This window comes from Cebus imitator, unplaced genomic scaffold, assembly GCF_001604975.1.
Source record: "Cebus imitator isolate Cc_AM_T3 unplaced genomic scaffold, Cebus_imitator-1.0 Scaffold27, whole genome shotgun sequence".
Taxonomy (NCBI): Eukaryota; Metazoa; Chordata; class Mammalia; order Primates; family Cebidae; genus Cebus; species Cebus imitator.
Window position 1 is genome coordinate 14,624,854 of NW_016107342.1, and position 16,044 is coordinate 14,640,897.

The 16,044-nt window shown below is 33.4% G+C and overlaps 1 protein-coding gene across 3 annotated transcripts in view; it reads left to right on the top strand.

Moving 5' to 3' along the window:
* LRP1B (LDL receptor related protein 1B) overlaps positions 1–16,044 on the top strand; it is a 1,911,091-nt gene that overhangs the window by 1,610,909 nt on the left and 284,138 nt on the right. For all 3 annotated transcript variants that reach the window (XM_017523186.2, XM_037736613.1, XM_037736614.1), the window contains exons 48-50: positions 7,108–7,221; positions 7,465–7,614; positions 14,632–14,754. In XM_017523186.2, the coding sequence (XP_017378675.1) occupies positions 7,108–7,221; positions 7,465–7,614; positions 14,632–14,754 (387 nt within the window). The remainder of the gene's footprint in view (positions 1–7,107; positions 7,222–7,464; positions 7,615–14,631; positions 14,755–16,044) is intronic.

Sequence of the window (16,044 nt, forward strand, 5' to 3'; positions counted from 1 at the left end):
ATGGATCACCCTTCGGTGAATGCTGTGGGAATGGAATTACTAAAGGTACTTGAAAGCTCTGACTATGTTCTCTGTTTTCTACTCCTTTGCTCACTTTAAAACTCTTATAATTCTTCACCTCTTCAGTTCTACCTTCCTGGATTTGAACATTTCTACCAGAACGTGTAATATTGAATTTTCTGCTTTAAAAATGTTCCCCTTTATTCCTTAGTTCTCTGTTTTACCTGTGATCACATTTTCCTAACCACTGTACAGGAAACCTTGATGGTCTCCTTAATTTCTCCTTCCCACACATCCAATCATCAACACATCTTCCAGTTCTTTGAAATAACTCCCATTTCAATCCACTTTAAGCCTGAATTAACAGAGTATCCCTCTACCTCGTTTCCCTGCCTATACTTTTTCCAGCTCATTCCTATGTCATGAGTCATGCTAATACTGTTTAACATTTTCCCAAAGTGACTATTGGGATAGATGATCATGCCAAACTACCTGAGTTAGAAACAACTGCTGCCCCAACACTTACTGTATACATTTGGATATGACACTTAAGTAATCTGTGTCTCAGTTTTCCAAACAGCAAGGTAGGAAAAACAATTAAATGAGAATAACAATATTAAATAAGCTTAGAAGAGCATTATTTGGCAATAATGAATGCTATGTTAGCACTGGCTGTAAAATATGTATATTTCACTGATAAAGAAAACTTTCATGGAATACCAATGTTTGCAGAATAATTGCTAAGCTTTAGTCTGACATTGAAAGACTTCTTAAATCTGGACCCAACAGATATCTCCAAAACATTATCACTTTAATGTCTTTGCATTCAATGAACACACTTTATTGAGTGCAATTCATTAAAGTTCGAGACACAAAATTCATGAGACATGTACCTGTACATAATAATATCAAATTCTAACTCTAAGACAGCCATGTAAACAGATGAAGATATGTATAAGGTGCTGTGATTGCACACATAAGAACACCATATATATTTTTTGTTTTTTGGCTTGGAGGTATCGTCAAAGGTTTCATAGACTATACTGAATTTAAAGTGAGTCTTAAACTAAAAATAAGGTAGAATCAATGAAACAAAAGAGAATTCCAAGTAGAGGGACTAGCATTGAAACTAAAAGTAATCTGATATAGTCAGAGACAGATTGCATATAAGAGAGGTAAAAACAGAGAAGGTACAGGAAGGAGCCAGGGCATGAAGGTGCAATTTGTGCCGTGTGAAGTAACACAGACTTTATCTTCTAGTCACCAGAGAGTCACTGAAGATTTAAAGCAGGCCAAATATAATCAAATTTACATTGTAGAAAGGAAAGAAAAGAATAGGATTGTGTTAATGAAACCTATAATAATAACATTTGTTTGTGTGGCAATGAGGATAAGACAATAAGGATAGTTTGCATTCTGAGGTTGGAGCACTTGAAGACATCTGAATGAAGCTGTTTCACAGGCTTGTACATAGGTAGAGATTTGGAACTCAGGTAATAGATGTTGATCAGAAGTATTGATTTGGGACACATTAAGGAGAAAAAAAAAACTCAGAGGAAGTGTGGAGTAATGAGTGCATCAAAATTACTTATTGAAATAACAAATTATATATGAAAATGAGAAGTTTCCTGCAAGACTAATAGAGAGATCCATTTAAGAAATTATTTTCTCAAGAAAGGAGGATCATTCAGCATTTTTAAATACTACAGAAAGGGCAAGAGGGCAGGCATGAACTGGAGGTAGCCATTGTATCTGGCAAATGGTAGATACTTTCTTGATTAAATTCATTGGTGTCAATTCAGTGAAATAGTAGGGGAAAGCGAGAGCATATTGGGTTAAGGCAGAAAATGGGTGGTGAGAGAATAAAGACAGCAAACATAGATTGTTTTTAGAAAAGATTGATGGTAAAGGAAAGGTACGAAGTACAGTTGTATGAGAGGGCTATGCAGAGTTGAAGAAGAGGGCAGAATGTGTGCAAATTATTTTGTGGCTTTATGGAATGTTGGAAAGTTACTCTGCCACCTTAGACAGTGTGACTTTGGGGAAACACTTACATAGATTATCATCTAAGTTTGACACTGTAGTTTAGAGCCAATTACATTTGCCAATTAAGTGACCTATTATACTATCCATAAAAGATTACAAATGGTAAAATGTAGTCAGATACTGGAAGTAGGTAGAGGGAAATAAATTAACATTTGGAAGAAAGGAGGAGAAGAAATGAGAAGACCTAGAAATGGATACGTTCTGTCAATTATTTGTAAGCAGCAGAGGAAAATATAATATAGGCATTAAGCCAGGTTAAAGGTAAAGCTATCAAGAGATAATGTGCAGAAACTGAGCAATAAATACAGAAAATAGATTTTAAGGCAAGATTCATCAAAAGAAACCATGGGAAGTTAATATGTTACTATGAGTTTTCTCTGGAAATGAAAGTGTGTTTTCAAAAGTGATAAATAAATTAGTCTGTTTGGGTTTATGAAATATAATACTTCATATGTGGTAGGTGTTTATTAAATTCTTATGTGGCTGGTTGAAGCAGTAAGTCTTCTAAAATATAGATAGATTTTTTTCTACCTAATGATATCAATACCAGCTGCTGAATAACAATAAAATAACTCAAAATGTTATTTCTTCTTTTTTAGTCTAAACCCTTGATTTCTGTGTTATAACTTTCTCAGTCATACTCTTGGGCACAGAATAGTGCCTTTGCGAGGGGAGATTCTACCATAACCTTCTTTTATGATAAAATTATAACAGTTGGGTATCTTAAAAATGAATAAGCAACATCTATGGTTAAAGTACATTGCGTTAAATCCAGGGCATCTGAAATTAAAATTGCTTGTGGAAGCACAAGCATACACTTTATTACTTACTAGAAGTTGTGAATTCAATTCAATGGACTAGCTCCTTTAGGATAAACAAATGGATAGCTATTTAGATGAAGGATTACTCTTAATTGAATCTTTTAGTTTTGATTTTTCTCTCATTTTATTAACATAGTGTCCTTGTGGATTACCTTTCAAGCTATAGAAATAAGACTTCCCTGGGTCCCTATTCCATAAACCAGGCTGTCTGATAAACACCTATATTAATCAAATGTTCTTCCACCAAATATCTCCTTTATAGTACATAAAAGATGATAAAGGAAAAGGCATATATAAGAGCTCAAGGAGAATTAGCAGAAGTCTCTTTCCAAGCCCTTTCTTCCAGTTACCCCTTCTCTCTTTCTATTGTCAGTGCAATGTTGAGATGCAGTGCATTTTTGTGCATATATGTAGTCATGCAAATCACCTATCACCTTTTAATCAAAACATGATGTAAAAGATAAAGTGATATAATTGGAAGTCAGTATAAACTAGGAAATTTTGATAGACTGGGGTAAGAGTCTATGGAGGAGCCATCTGTAAATTATCTGAAGTATTATACTTTGCTGAATTTAGATGTCAGTAGTAATTATTACTTTTTTTAAAAAATTCACAAGAGCAGAGAGTCTATTTACAGAGTAGAAAGGGTGTTGCAATGAATTGCTTTTGGTTTCCTCTCTTTAGAGGGAAAAGAATAATGCCAAATCTTCAACCTTTTTAAATTTACTGCCCCTTTATAGAGGCCCTTTCATGACTGAGAGTTTTAGATGTCAGGTCATTTGGAGGTGGGGAGATGAGGCATTGTTCATAAGTTTGTCATTCTGTACTCCTCTTCGGGTTGCATGGCAAGTTGAGTGAATATATTCAGGGAAAGTGCACAATATGCTTCCTTCCCTGTTGAGATGAGCATAAACTGCTCCCTTTAGGAAGTACGTGAAATTTCTTGGGCCACTGAAGTACTTTTAGGTAGACCGGGGAGCTAGCAGTTCTGCTGCTCCCTAAAGGCAAGGGAACTGGCATTTTTTTTTTTTTTTTCCCTAAGTTCATAGCAAACCTTTGAAAGATTCCATAAACAATAAGCTAAAGGAAAAGGATAAACATAGCTGGAGAAGAAATCAGCATTCCTTCTAGATTTGTGAACCCTTAGAACCTAAGGGGTGAATTAAATAATTAAATAAAAGACGTTGTTTGAAAGTAATTGAAAGAGAGATACGAGAGCAAACTTAATGGTTTTTTTCCCACCTTTTCAGCTTCCCTTTGCTACAAGTTGGATAAGGGATGCTGGAAGAGAGAATTGACTTAGGTTATTTATAAGAAACATCCTAAGAACCACAGAAAGACCATTGATTTTTAAATCTTTCAAATTTCACTAAATATTTTTAGTTGACATGCTAAAAAGAAAGTGGAAAAAATAGCAAAATTAAGAAAGTATATGAGAGAGAGAGTGGTTTTACTTTCTCTCTTGCTACTACTTTTGATCCACAATCCCTGACAGATCTTCCTTTGTAGTGCCTCATTGCTATTCCTTGTGTGGCTGTAGGGTGTTTTCACTCATATTTCATAAGCTTACTTTTTCTTTCAGATTACCTGAAGGAAAAAGTGTAGTATCTCTCCCTCGACTTATCTTTATTTGGACCATATTATTTTATTTTCTCTCTTTATCAGGACTTTTAGCCTGAGGAAATATTGTCAGAAAACTTCCATATTCACTTGACAAATTAAATATTTCAGTATCTTTCTTCCTCAAAAATCACCATATGGATGAAACAAATTTCAATAGTTTACTGACCAAAACAAAATGAAGAAGAAATATAGTTGAGGCAACAGAGAGAAAGAGGCTTTGACAAGAGATGTGTTTACTTATTTAATGAAGTTCCTACTATTTCTGTAGATTTATTTTTTCCTCACACAATTCTCCTTTCTTGCCCATTAATGCAGGAGATATTAATCCCCACAATCACCTCACTCCTACTGCTCACAAAATTCTTCAACAACGTTCGTTGCCTTCCCTAACTCTTTGGTGGTTCTCAAACCCTATAAAAATAATGCAATGTTTGAAGACAGGATCAAGTACAAGGAGACAATCTGTTCCTACTTGATCATCTCACACACTTACTAGCTCTCCTCCCAAGGATTCGTTAGCCCTATTGTTATTTTGGAAAACAGGAGAAAAAAATAAATACATCCTACAAATCTACTCTTTGTTCTATCCTCTGAATTTCTTCCTTCATCTATATTCTTATGCTTTTGAATATTTTTTAATTACTACTTTCCGACCACTCTTCTGATCTTCAAAGTTAGTTTCTATTCATCTAGTTTAAGATCCTCTCTTTCTTTCTTTCTTGTTTCCAGAACTCGATCTAAGACTATATTCCATTTGTCCCATATGTCCTTCCACTCTTGTCCCAAGTTATCCTTTACTTTCTCTGTTACCTCAGAACTTCCAGGACTGTTTTTTTTTTTAACCCCATTACTGTGAAATCTCTGAATCTCCAGTTTTCTTGATTGTCTAAAATGCCATTCCCCACATTTGCCTCTTCACCATCTCTGCCACTACTTCTCACTCAGACAGAGGATTCTCTGTGGGAGATTGGAGGCAGATGGTGATGGTGAAATAAGTTGCAATTGTCCCCATTGGCATCTTCCTGGCATCCTAAACTCTAACTTCAAGTAGATAGAAACTCAAGTGCATTATGAGATGAACCATTATAGGCTTACTTCTGAAAAAAGATTGTGAGCAACCTTTTGGAACAAAGTTAATAAGAAACTGCCAATAGTCAGTGAAGCAAAAAAAAAAAAATGTAAATGATTGACATGATTATATTCTATGTTATATAATACATTTAATGTTTTTATTGAAAAAATAGAATATGAAGTGTAGTACAAAGGAAAAGAGGTTTTGCTTTTGTAGACATAAAAGAAAAAACCTATTTTTTTCTGTTTCAGAATAATGTATTTATCTCTACTTGTAATAACATTATCTAGTTCAAATGCTATGATACCATTTTTAATTAAAAGTGAAGTAATTATAATTGTAAAATGTAAATAAAACATTTTTTCTAATCATCATCTGAACAGATAAGTATGCAATTTTAAGATTCATTTCAATATAGTAAGAACAGTACATTATGAAATACAAGTAACATACACATCCTTGAATAAATTCTGCATATTTTAAAATAGCATTTTAAGTATTTACAATTGATATAATTTCTATTTATAATTAAATAGGCTCTTTAAGATATCAACACTGGTAAAAGTGGCATAATCAAAAGGCCTTTCAGGTTGTTCTTTAGCATAATCAGCTTGTAGAAATTTGAATTTGGAATAAAAATATCACCTAAGTTAATCTGACATACATAGCATACCATGCACAGTATTTTACTGGAAACCACTGTATGATTATGAGTAGGCAAGCAACTTAGGAATATCTGATTAAGATATTTTATATAAAAATGTGTTTATATAATGACAGTAGCATATTAAAACTAATTTTCATTTAAGTAGAACATAGAATTGGATGACTTTTATAACAATAATAACAAGGAATGCCACATTTATGTGTTCCTTGGCATGAGGCATTCTACCTCTTATATTAAATATTAATGATGATATGGGCATATAACAGAGTATGACACAGCATAGATGACTTTCTAGTAGTAGTAAGCTTTTCCCTCCGAGAAACAAAGCCGGTGCTCAGTGGTTCCCCACTGCTCATCTCCCTGTCCTGGTTTCTAACTCTGTCTCTCTCATCATAGCGGGAAATGCTTCACTTTTTGGCAACCAGGTTGGGATTTCCCAATAGGTATTTAATCAGGCATTTGTCTACTGTCATAACCTTGGACTGTTGAAGTTGGAAGGAGAGAGAATTTCCAGCAACATTCTTTTTTGTATTTTGGCTCTGTGCTAGGGTGATACTACCACAGCAATATGATATGAACACAGCATAGTCATTGCTCTCATGAAGCTTACATTTAGTTAGTGAGGCTTCCGGTACTTAAACAGGCAGCAGCAATGCAATATGCTAAATACAACAGAGAGAAGAATTGTGTGATAGGGGAAGACATTTAAGAGGCATCTAACCAGGCTTGAAGGTGGGGTTCAGGGGTCAAGTTTGACTTCCCAGAGTTACAAAAGCAAAACTGAACAAAATTATATAAAATATTGAAATAATCAAAATGTAAAAGCAAGGAGTCATTCTGTTCCATCTGTCCGTTTGTTTATTTACCTGTTTTTCTAGTTTCAACCTGTGCCACGGTTGAATTCCGCTGTGCGGATGGGACTTGCATTCCAAGATCAGCACGATGCAACCAGAACATAGATTGTGCAGATGCTTCAGATGAAAAGAATTGCAGTAAGATATTCCACTACCTTTTGTCTGTTTATGCTTGGGCACTTTTGGCATTGCATTGAACACTGTGCAAGATTTTATTGAACTTTGTCCAAAATTGGTTTGTAATTAACCCCTGTTGTGTACGATAATTACATATCTATTTCCTCACATGAAGTTAACTTTTCTCATCTCTGTGACCTACATAGAAGGCTCATAATCTTTGCAAATGAGGTATTTTTTCATTTTTTGTTTACTTCCTTCTAGATAACGCAGACTGCACACATTTCTATAAACTTGGAGTGAAAACCACAGGGTTTATAAGATGTAATTCTACCTCACTGTGTGTTCTGCCAACCTGGATATGCGATGGCTCTAATGACTGTGGAGACTATTCAGATGAATTAAAGTGCCCAGGTAATACTAGATTTTAGAAAAACACAGGCTTTGCCTTGAAGATTTAGAGGCCACCTAGTTTTATAGAGTAAATTTGTTAAATTTTCATTCTTAATATTCAATTATTGACATTAAAATTTAAACGATAGACTAAAATGTAATTGACCTGTTTTAAACATACAACTTGATCTTTTAAAGTGAGTTAAAAATGATACCCAAGAAACCATTCTAAATTTAGATAATTTTTTATGTTAAGTTTATTAGTAGTCCTTTCAAAATTATTAAGTCTTTCAAATGTATAATTTATAATTATTCAGCAGAAGAATTACATGCCTAGAAATAGCTTCATAAAAGAAGATAAGCAATGTTTCTTACTACTGCCTTTGCTCAGTGTTATTGTACAGCAATGTTTTAATGCAATTTACAAAATCCTTTGTCATTGTAGTTTGAGTAATAGTTACAATCATTATTGAATCAAGTTAAGCTAGATTTATTTATATCTGACTGTTAACCATCTTTACCTACATAAGCTCTGAAAACTGTCATCTACATTCTTAGAAGAATGCCTTCTAGCAAAGTTCTTGACTGTTTCTTTCTATTTGAAGACATGAAAAATTTTATAAAATTCTAGAAAGAACTATGGATAACTGGAAGTAGAGATTCTATATGGGACACTGTTAAATTTTGTATCCTACTGGCATGCCTCTCCTCACTCCTGCTGCTACACTCACATTTTTCATGTTTAGTTGATATGTAATAATTTTTAAACTATTTTTAGAAATTTTATTCATAAGCATTTTGCACAAAAGTTTACACACACAATCTACTATGAAAATCTGATTTTTTATTAGACAATACATTTATTATTTCTCCATTTGTGATGGTTCTTTTATCATGTATATAATATGAGTGTTTAAATTTTTATTTTACAGTCAGAATGTACATGTGTGGGCCCGTTACTTGGGTATATTGCATGACGCTGAGGTTCGGGCTTGTATTGATTCTGTTATCCATTTAGTGAACATGATACCCAATAGAAAGTTTTTCAGCCCTTTGCCTCTTTCTTTCATCTCCCCTTTTGGAGTCTCCAGTATCTATTGCTCCATCTTTACTTAGATGTGTACTCAATGAAAAAAAATGATGTGTACTCAATGTTTAGCTCCCACTTATAACTAGAAACATGTAACATTTGGTTTTCTTTCTTGCATTGATTTACTTAGGATAATGCCCTAGAGCTGCATTCATGTTGCTGCAAAAGACATGATTTCATTTTTTATGACTGCATAGTATTCCATGGAACTTATACATATATATATATATATATATATATATATATATATATTCCATATATTCTTTATTCAGCCCACCACTGATAGACATCTACTTTAATTCAATATCTTTGCGGTTGTGAATAGTGTTTCAATAAACATACAAATGCATGTATCTTTATTTTTCTTTGAGTATGTGATGAGATTGGGTTAAATTGTAGTTCTATTTTTAGTTTTCAAGAAATCTCCAAACTGCTTTCACAGGGGCTGAACTAATTTACATTCCTACAAGCAGTGTATCAGTGTTTCTTTTTCTCCATAACCTCACCAACGTCTTATTTTTTGACTTTTAAACAAAAGCCATTCTGACTACTGTGAGATGGTGTCTCATGGTTTTGATTTGCATTTCTCTGACGATTAGTGATATTGAGCACTTTTTTTATGTGTTGGCCACTTTTATGTCTTCTTTGAGAAGTGTCTGTTTCTATACTCTACCTACCTTTAATGGAGCTTTTTTTAAAAAAAATTCTGATTGATTTATTTAAATTTCTTATAGATTCTGGATATTTGTCTTTTGCCAGATGCATAGTTGGAAAATATTTTCTCCCATTATGTAGGGTACCTGTTTGTTGATAGTTTCTTTTGTTGTGCAGAAGCTCTTTAGTTTAATGAAGTTCCACTTGTCAATTTTTGTTTTTGTTGCAATTGCTTTGGAGGACTTAGTCATAAATTCTTTTCCTAGGACTATGTCCAGAAAAGTATTTCCTGGGATTTCTTCTAGTATTTTTATGGTTTGAGATCTTACATTTAAATCTTCAAACTTCTTTGACTTAATTTTTGTATATAGTAAGAGGCAGAAGTCCAGTTTCATTCCTTTGCATATGGTAAGTGGTATTGTGTTTTTGATTTAGACCTCAGCTTGAACATTATTGGTGTATAGAAATGTTACTGATTTTATACACTGATTTTGTATCCTGAAACCACTAAATTTGTTCATGAGATCTAGGGGCCTTTTTGCAGAGTCTTAAGATATGTGTTTATAATGTCAGTGAAGAGAAATAGTTTGATTTCCTACTTTTCTATTTGCATGCCTTTTATTTCTTTCTCTAGCCTGATTGCTCTGGCTAAGATTTCCTATACTAAGTTGAAAAGGAGTGGTGAGAGTGAGCGTCCTTGTCTTCTTCCATTTCTCAGGCAGAATGATTCCAGCTTTTCATCTTCTGTGTGAGGTTGCTTTTGGGTTTGTCATAGATGGCTCCTATTATTCCCTCCATGCCTAGTTTGTCGAGGATTTATCATGAAAGGATATTGGATTTTATTGAATGCTTTTTCTGAATCTATTGAGATGATCATATGGGTTTTGTTCTTAATTCGGTTTATGTAGTGAATCATACTTATTGATTGGCATATGTTGCACCAACCTGACATTCCAGGAATAAAGCCTTCTTGCTCATTTTGAATTAACTTTTTGAGGTGCCACTGGGTTTGGTTTGCTAGTATTCTGTTAAAGATTTTTGTGTCTATGTTCATTACAGATATTGGTCTGTCGTTTTGCTGTTGTTGTTGTATGTCTTTGTCAGATTTTTGTATTAGGATGATCCTGACATTATAGAATGAGGTAGGGAGAAATCACACCTCCTTGATTGTTTGGAACAGTTTCAGCAGGACTGGTACCAGCTCTTCTTTGTACATCTGGTAGAATTTGGCTGTGAATACATCCGCTCCAGGGCTTTTTTTTTTTTTTTTTTTAATTTGCACTTTTTTTTATTACTGATTCAATTTCAGAACTCATTGATCTATTCATGTTTTCAGGGCCTTCCTTATTCAATTTTGGGAGGTTGTGCCTTTTCAGAAATTGATTCATTTTCTCTAGATTTTATAATGTGTATGCATACAGGTGTTCATAATAATTTCTGATGATTTTTTGAATTTCTGTGGAATCAGCTGTAATATTACCTTTGCCATTTCTGAGTATGTTTATTTCAATCCTCTGTGTTTTTTTGTTAATCTAGCAAGTTGTCCATCAATGTTACCTATCTTTTAAAAAAAGGGGGGTGTGGGGAGTTGGGGAGAGATAGCATGGGGAGAAATGCCAGGTATAGGTGATGGGGAGGAAGGCAGCACATCACACTGCCATGTGTGTACCTATGCAACAATCTTGCATGTTCTTCACATGTACCCCAAAACCTAAAATGCAATAAAAAAAGCAATGTTTCATTTCATTGATCCTTGTACAGTTTTTTGGGGTCTCATTTTATTTTGTTCTGCTCTGATTTTAGTTTTTTTTTTTTTTCTTCTGCTGGCTTTGGGGTTAGTTTTTTGTTTCCCTGGTTCCTTTAGGTGCAGTCAGATTGTTAATTTGAGATCTTTTATATTTTTGACAGAGACCTTTAGTACTATAAACCTTGCTTTTAATACTGCTTTTGCAACATCTCAGAGGTTTTGGTATGTTGTGTCTCTGTTTTCATTTATTTCAAATAATCATGATTTATTGCTTCAATTTCATTGTTTACCCAAAATTCATTCAGGAGCAAGTTTTTTAGTTTACATGTTGAGTGGTTTTGAGTATTCCTCTGGTTATTGATTTCTATTTTTCTATTTTTATTTCAATGAGGCCTGAGAATTTGTTTGGTATTTTTTTGATTTTGTTAAAATTTATTGAGACTTGCTTTAAGACCACATATGTGGTTAATCTTAGAGTATGTTTTTTTGTGCAAATGAGAAGAATGTTTATGCTACAGTTGTCTGGAGTGTTTTTTGGTTGCCTATTAGGTGCAATTGATCAAATGTTGAATTCCATTCAAAATTTCCTGGTTAGTTTTCTGCCTCATTGGCCTAATGCTGTCAATGGGATATTGAATTTCCCTGCTATTAATGTGTGGCTAAGTTGTTTTGTAGGCCCAGAAATACTAGTTTTATGAATCTAGCTGTTCTTCTTTGTTTTTCTCTACTGTTGTTGCTTTAATGTCTGTTTTATCTGACACAATAATAGCAAATACTGCTCTTTTTTGTTTTTCATTTGTGCAATAGTTCTTTCTCCATCCTTTTCTTTGAACCTATGGGTGTCATTACATGTCAGATAGGTCTCCTGAAGATGGCAGAAAGATAGGTTTTGCTTTTTTTATTCAGTTTATCACTCTGTTTTTTAAGGCCATTTGCATTCAGGGTTAATATTGGTATGTGATATTTTGTTCTTGCTGTAGTGTTGTTAGCTAGGTGATTTTAAAGTGTCATTTGTGTAGTTGCTTTATAAGGTTTGTGGGCTATGTGCTTATGTGTACTTTTGTGGTAGTATCATTCTTTTATTTCCATTCTGAGAACTCCCTTCAGCATCTTTTCTAGTGCTGATCTGGTGGTGACCTAGTCCCTTAACAATTGCTTGTCTGAGAAAGACATTATTTCTCCTTTGTTTATGAAGGTTAGTTTGATGGAATATAAAATTCTTAACTGGCATTTCTTTTCTTTAAGAATACTAAAAATAGGCCCCCAATCTCTTCTTGATTTTAAGGTTTCTGCTGAGAAGTCTGTTGTTAGTCTTCTGGGTTTCATTTTATAGCTGTTGTGGCCCATTTCTGTAGCTGCCTTCAAACTTCTTTGGTGTTGATGTTGGATAGCTAAATGACCATGTGCCTTGGGGATGATTGTTTTGTTCAGTATCTTGCAGGAGATCTCTGGATATATTGAACCTGTGTGTTGATTTCTCTAGCAAGATTGGGGACATTTTCATGATCAAGTATGTTTTCTAATTGCATACTTTCTCTTCTTCTCTCTCATAAATCTTAAGTCACAGATTTTTATCACTTTTCATTTTCTAAAAGTCTTTTTTCTTTACTGAAAAAAGTAATATTTTGAAGGACGAGTCTTCAAGCTTTGAAATTCTTTCTTCTGCTTGGTCTAGTCTATTGTTGAGTCTTTCAACTGTATTTTAAATTTCTGTAGTGAATTTTTTAATGCCAGAAGTTCTGTTTAGTTCTTTGTTAATACTGCTATGTTGTCTTTCAAATCCTGATTTTTTTTTTTCTGTTTTACTTGTGTTAGATTTCAGTCTTCTCTTAGGTTTTGTTGAGTGTTCTTGCTATCCATACCTTAAATTCTAGAGCATTTGACTGTAGTTCGCTGCAGATCTTTCACATAATTTTTTTAATTATATAAAATATTTAAAAGAAATATAGAAACTTACTACTTTTGACTTATGAAAGTGGTGCCAAGATTCTTAATCTAATTTTTGTTTGCAACAACACATTCTTTACCTCAGATAACTGTAGTTACTTTTGAAATTATCTTGAAGTCAGCATATGATAGATATTAATAAAACTAATATTTTTTTGTTTGTGATCTCTCTTTTTAGTATTAATAAATTACCTTAAAAATTAACTTTCAACACTAATAGAGAATCACAACTTTTATATTGGGTAAGAAGAAAAGGGACATGCATACAGGCTTATGAAACAGGTGGACAGACAGACAGGAAACCAGCAATGGGTCAGTCGAAATACTTTAGGATAGAAAAGGAAATATCTTAAACATGCTAAAACTTTCTGGTTTAATGCTGAATCCACTCAAAAATATATTTTCATCTTTAATTATATGTACAAAGTTGACATATAAAAAGTAAAATGCATACAATTTTTGTTACCTTAGAACAGTCGCAATAGACCATTATATTGTGATTGGCATATATAGACTGGGGTTTACTTCCTGCTTGGCTATGGAACAGACAGTCTAAGATCATGTAAACCTGCAGGAGCAATGAAACAGATGACACCCCGTTAAAAGGTAAATATAGGCCGGGCGCGGTGGCTCACGCCTGTAATCCCAGCACTTTGGGAGGCTGAGGTGGGTGGATCACGAGGTCAGGAGTTCAAGACCAACCTGACCATTATGGTGAAACCTGGTCTCTACTAAAAATACAGGTGGTGCGGGCCTGTAGTCCTAGCTATGGGAGGCTGAGGCAGGAGAATCGCTTGAACCCAGGAGGTGAAGGTTGCAGTGTGCCAAGATCTCGCCACTGCACTCCAGCCAGGTTGACAAAGTGAGACTCTATCTCAAAAAAAAAAAAAAAAAGAAAGAAAAAGGTAAATGTAGTATTCTATATATTCTCTTGAAGGTTACAATAATGACAATACTCCATAATTTAAATTATACAATTTACAAAATAATTTTACATACAGGTACTTTTTATGATAATTCTGCAAGGTAAAATAATTTTAGAGATACCAGTATAACTTGTTTGTTATTCCTTCAAATACACAGTAATTGTTTAACTCCTGTTAAAGAATACTCAAAATACAGGGCTCTAGAAACACTAAATTCACACTTTTCTGGAAAAGATACACCAATGTATTAATTTTAATGTTTTTTGCTATGAATATGTAATTAAGAATATTTTCGAACCAAACATTCTTTGGCCTTAGACTCACTCAATTTAGACTCATATTTATCTTTTTAACTTTATTTTATGTTTACTACATGCCACTCTGTTATAATTTAAGTAGATTTTTTCATTACTATACTTTTTCTGTTCTAGGACTCAGTCCTGAATTTGATTTGATTATCATGTCTCCTGGGTCTTTGTTCTGGGACAGTTTCTTAGTCCTTCCTTTATTTTCATAACTTTGACATTCTTTAGGAGAAAATCTTAGCTATTTGTAAGTTTATTTCTTATTTATCTCTTTCAGTTCAAGGAGTATTAATATTTTATCTACCTATATTTCAGAAGTCTAAAATTAATTTAAATTGTTTAACATTAACATTCTATATTTTATCACAGTTCAAAACAAACACAAATGTGAAGAAAATTATTTTGGTTGTCCTAGTGGAAGATGCATTTTGAATACCTGGATATGTGATGGTCAGAAAGATTGTGAGGATGGACTTGATGAATTCCATTGTGGTGAGACATTGTATTTTGCTTTAGTTTTGTTAACTTTACAATTATTTATATGTTAGTATTCTCTTATATAGGGATTTCATACAAAATATTGTCAGCTGATTTTAACGTTAATTTTTATTTTTAGTAAATAAAAAAGGTAAATGTTAAAATAAAACAAAAGAGTTTATAAACCTTTTCTGTTTTTGTTGAGTAATTACTTCCATCAGTTTGTAAAATAGGTATAATAAAGTTATACCTTTTCTTAATTTATTATCTTTAGGTGATACCTAGTATATTTGTTTTCTGCTATAAAAAGTAAGGATTTGCCCGGCGTGGTGGTTCACGCCTATAATCCCAGCACTTTGGGAGGCCAAGGCGGGTGGATCACGAGGTCAGGAGATTGAGACCATCCTGGTCAACATGGTGAAATCCCAGCTCTACTAAAAATTAAAAAAAATAATAAAAAATTAGCTGGGCATGGTGGTGCATGCCTGTAGTCCCAGCTACTCAGGAGGCTAAGGCAGGAGAATTACTTGAACCCAGGAAGCAGAGGTTGCGGTGAGCCGAGATTGTGCCATTGCACTCCAGCCTGGGTAACAAGAGTGAAACTCCATTTCAAAAAATAAATAAATAAATAAATAAGGATTTGACACACACTACTTATTATTTTTCCCCTACCTTTTATTGGTATCTGCATGGGGGATTGGTTCTAACACCCTGTGGACACCAAAATCCATGGAAGCTCAAGTTCCTTATATAAAGAAGTCTAGTATTTGCATATAACCAATGCACACCCTGCTGTACACTTTGAATAACTTCTTGATTACTTATAATACCTAATACAATGTAATTACTATGTGAATTGTTGTTTCATTGTATTGTCTTTATTTGTATTATATTTTATTCATGTATTGTTATTTGTTATTTAATTTTATGTTTTCTAATACTTCTGATCTGTGGTTTGTTGAATCCATAGATATTAAACCCACAGATGTGGGGAGCTGACTGAATATTACTACTCTGAAATTTTCTACTAATTACATGTATAGCTTTAAATTATGTGGATAAACTTCTATTTCTTTAAGCTTTTGTCTTTCATCCTCTACCTCCTAATTTCTGTGTGTATACACTTTATTTCACATTATATTGTCAAGGTAAGAAAGCATTTTTAGACTTATTTTCTAAAATGTATGGATTTTGTGATTTGCAACCCAAAGAAATTTTCTATAGAAAAACAAAATATATATTCACTATTTACATTTAACACAAATAACATACACTGGAGTGAGCAGAGTAGAAAAAAAGGTTAAA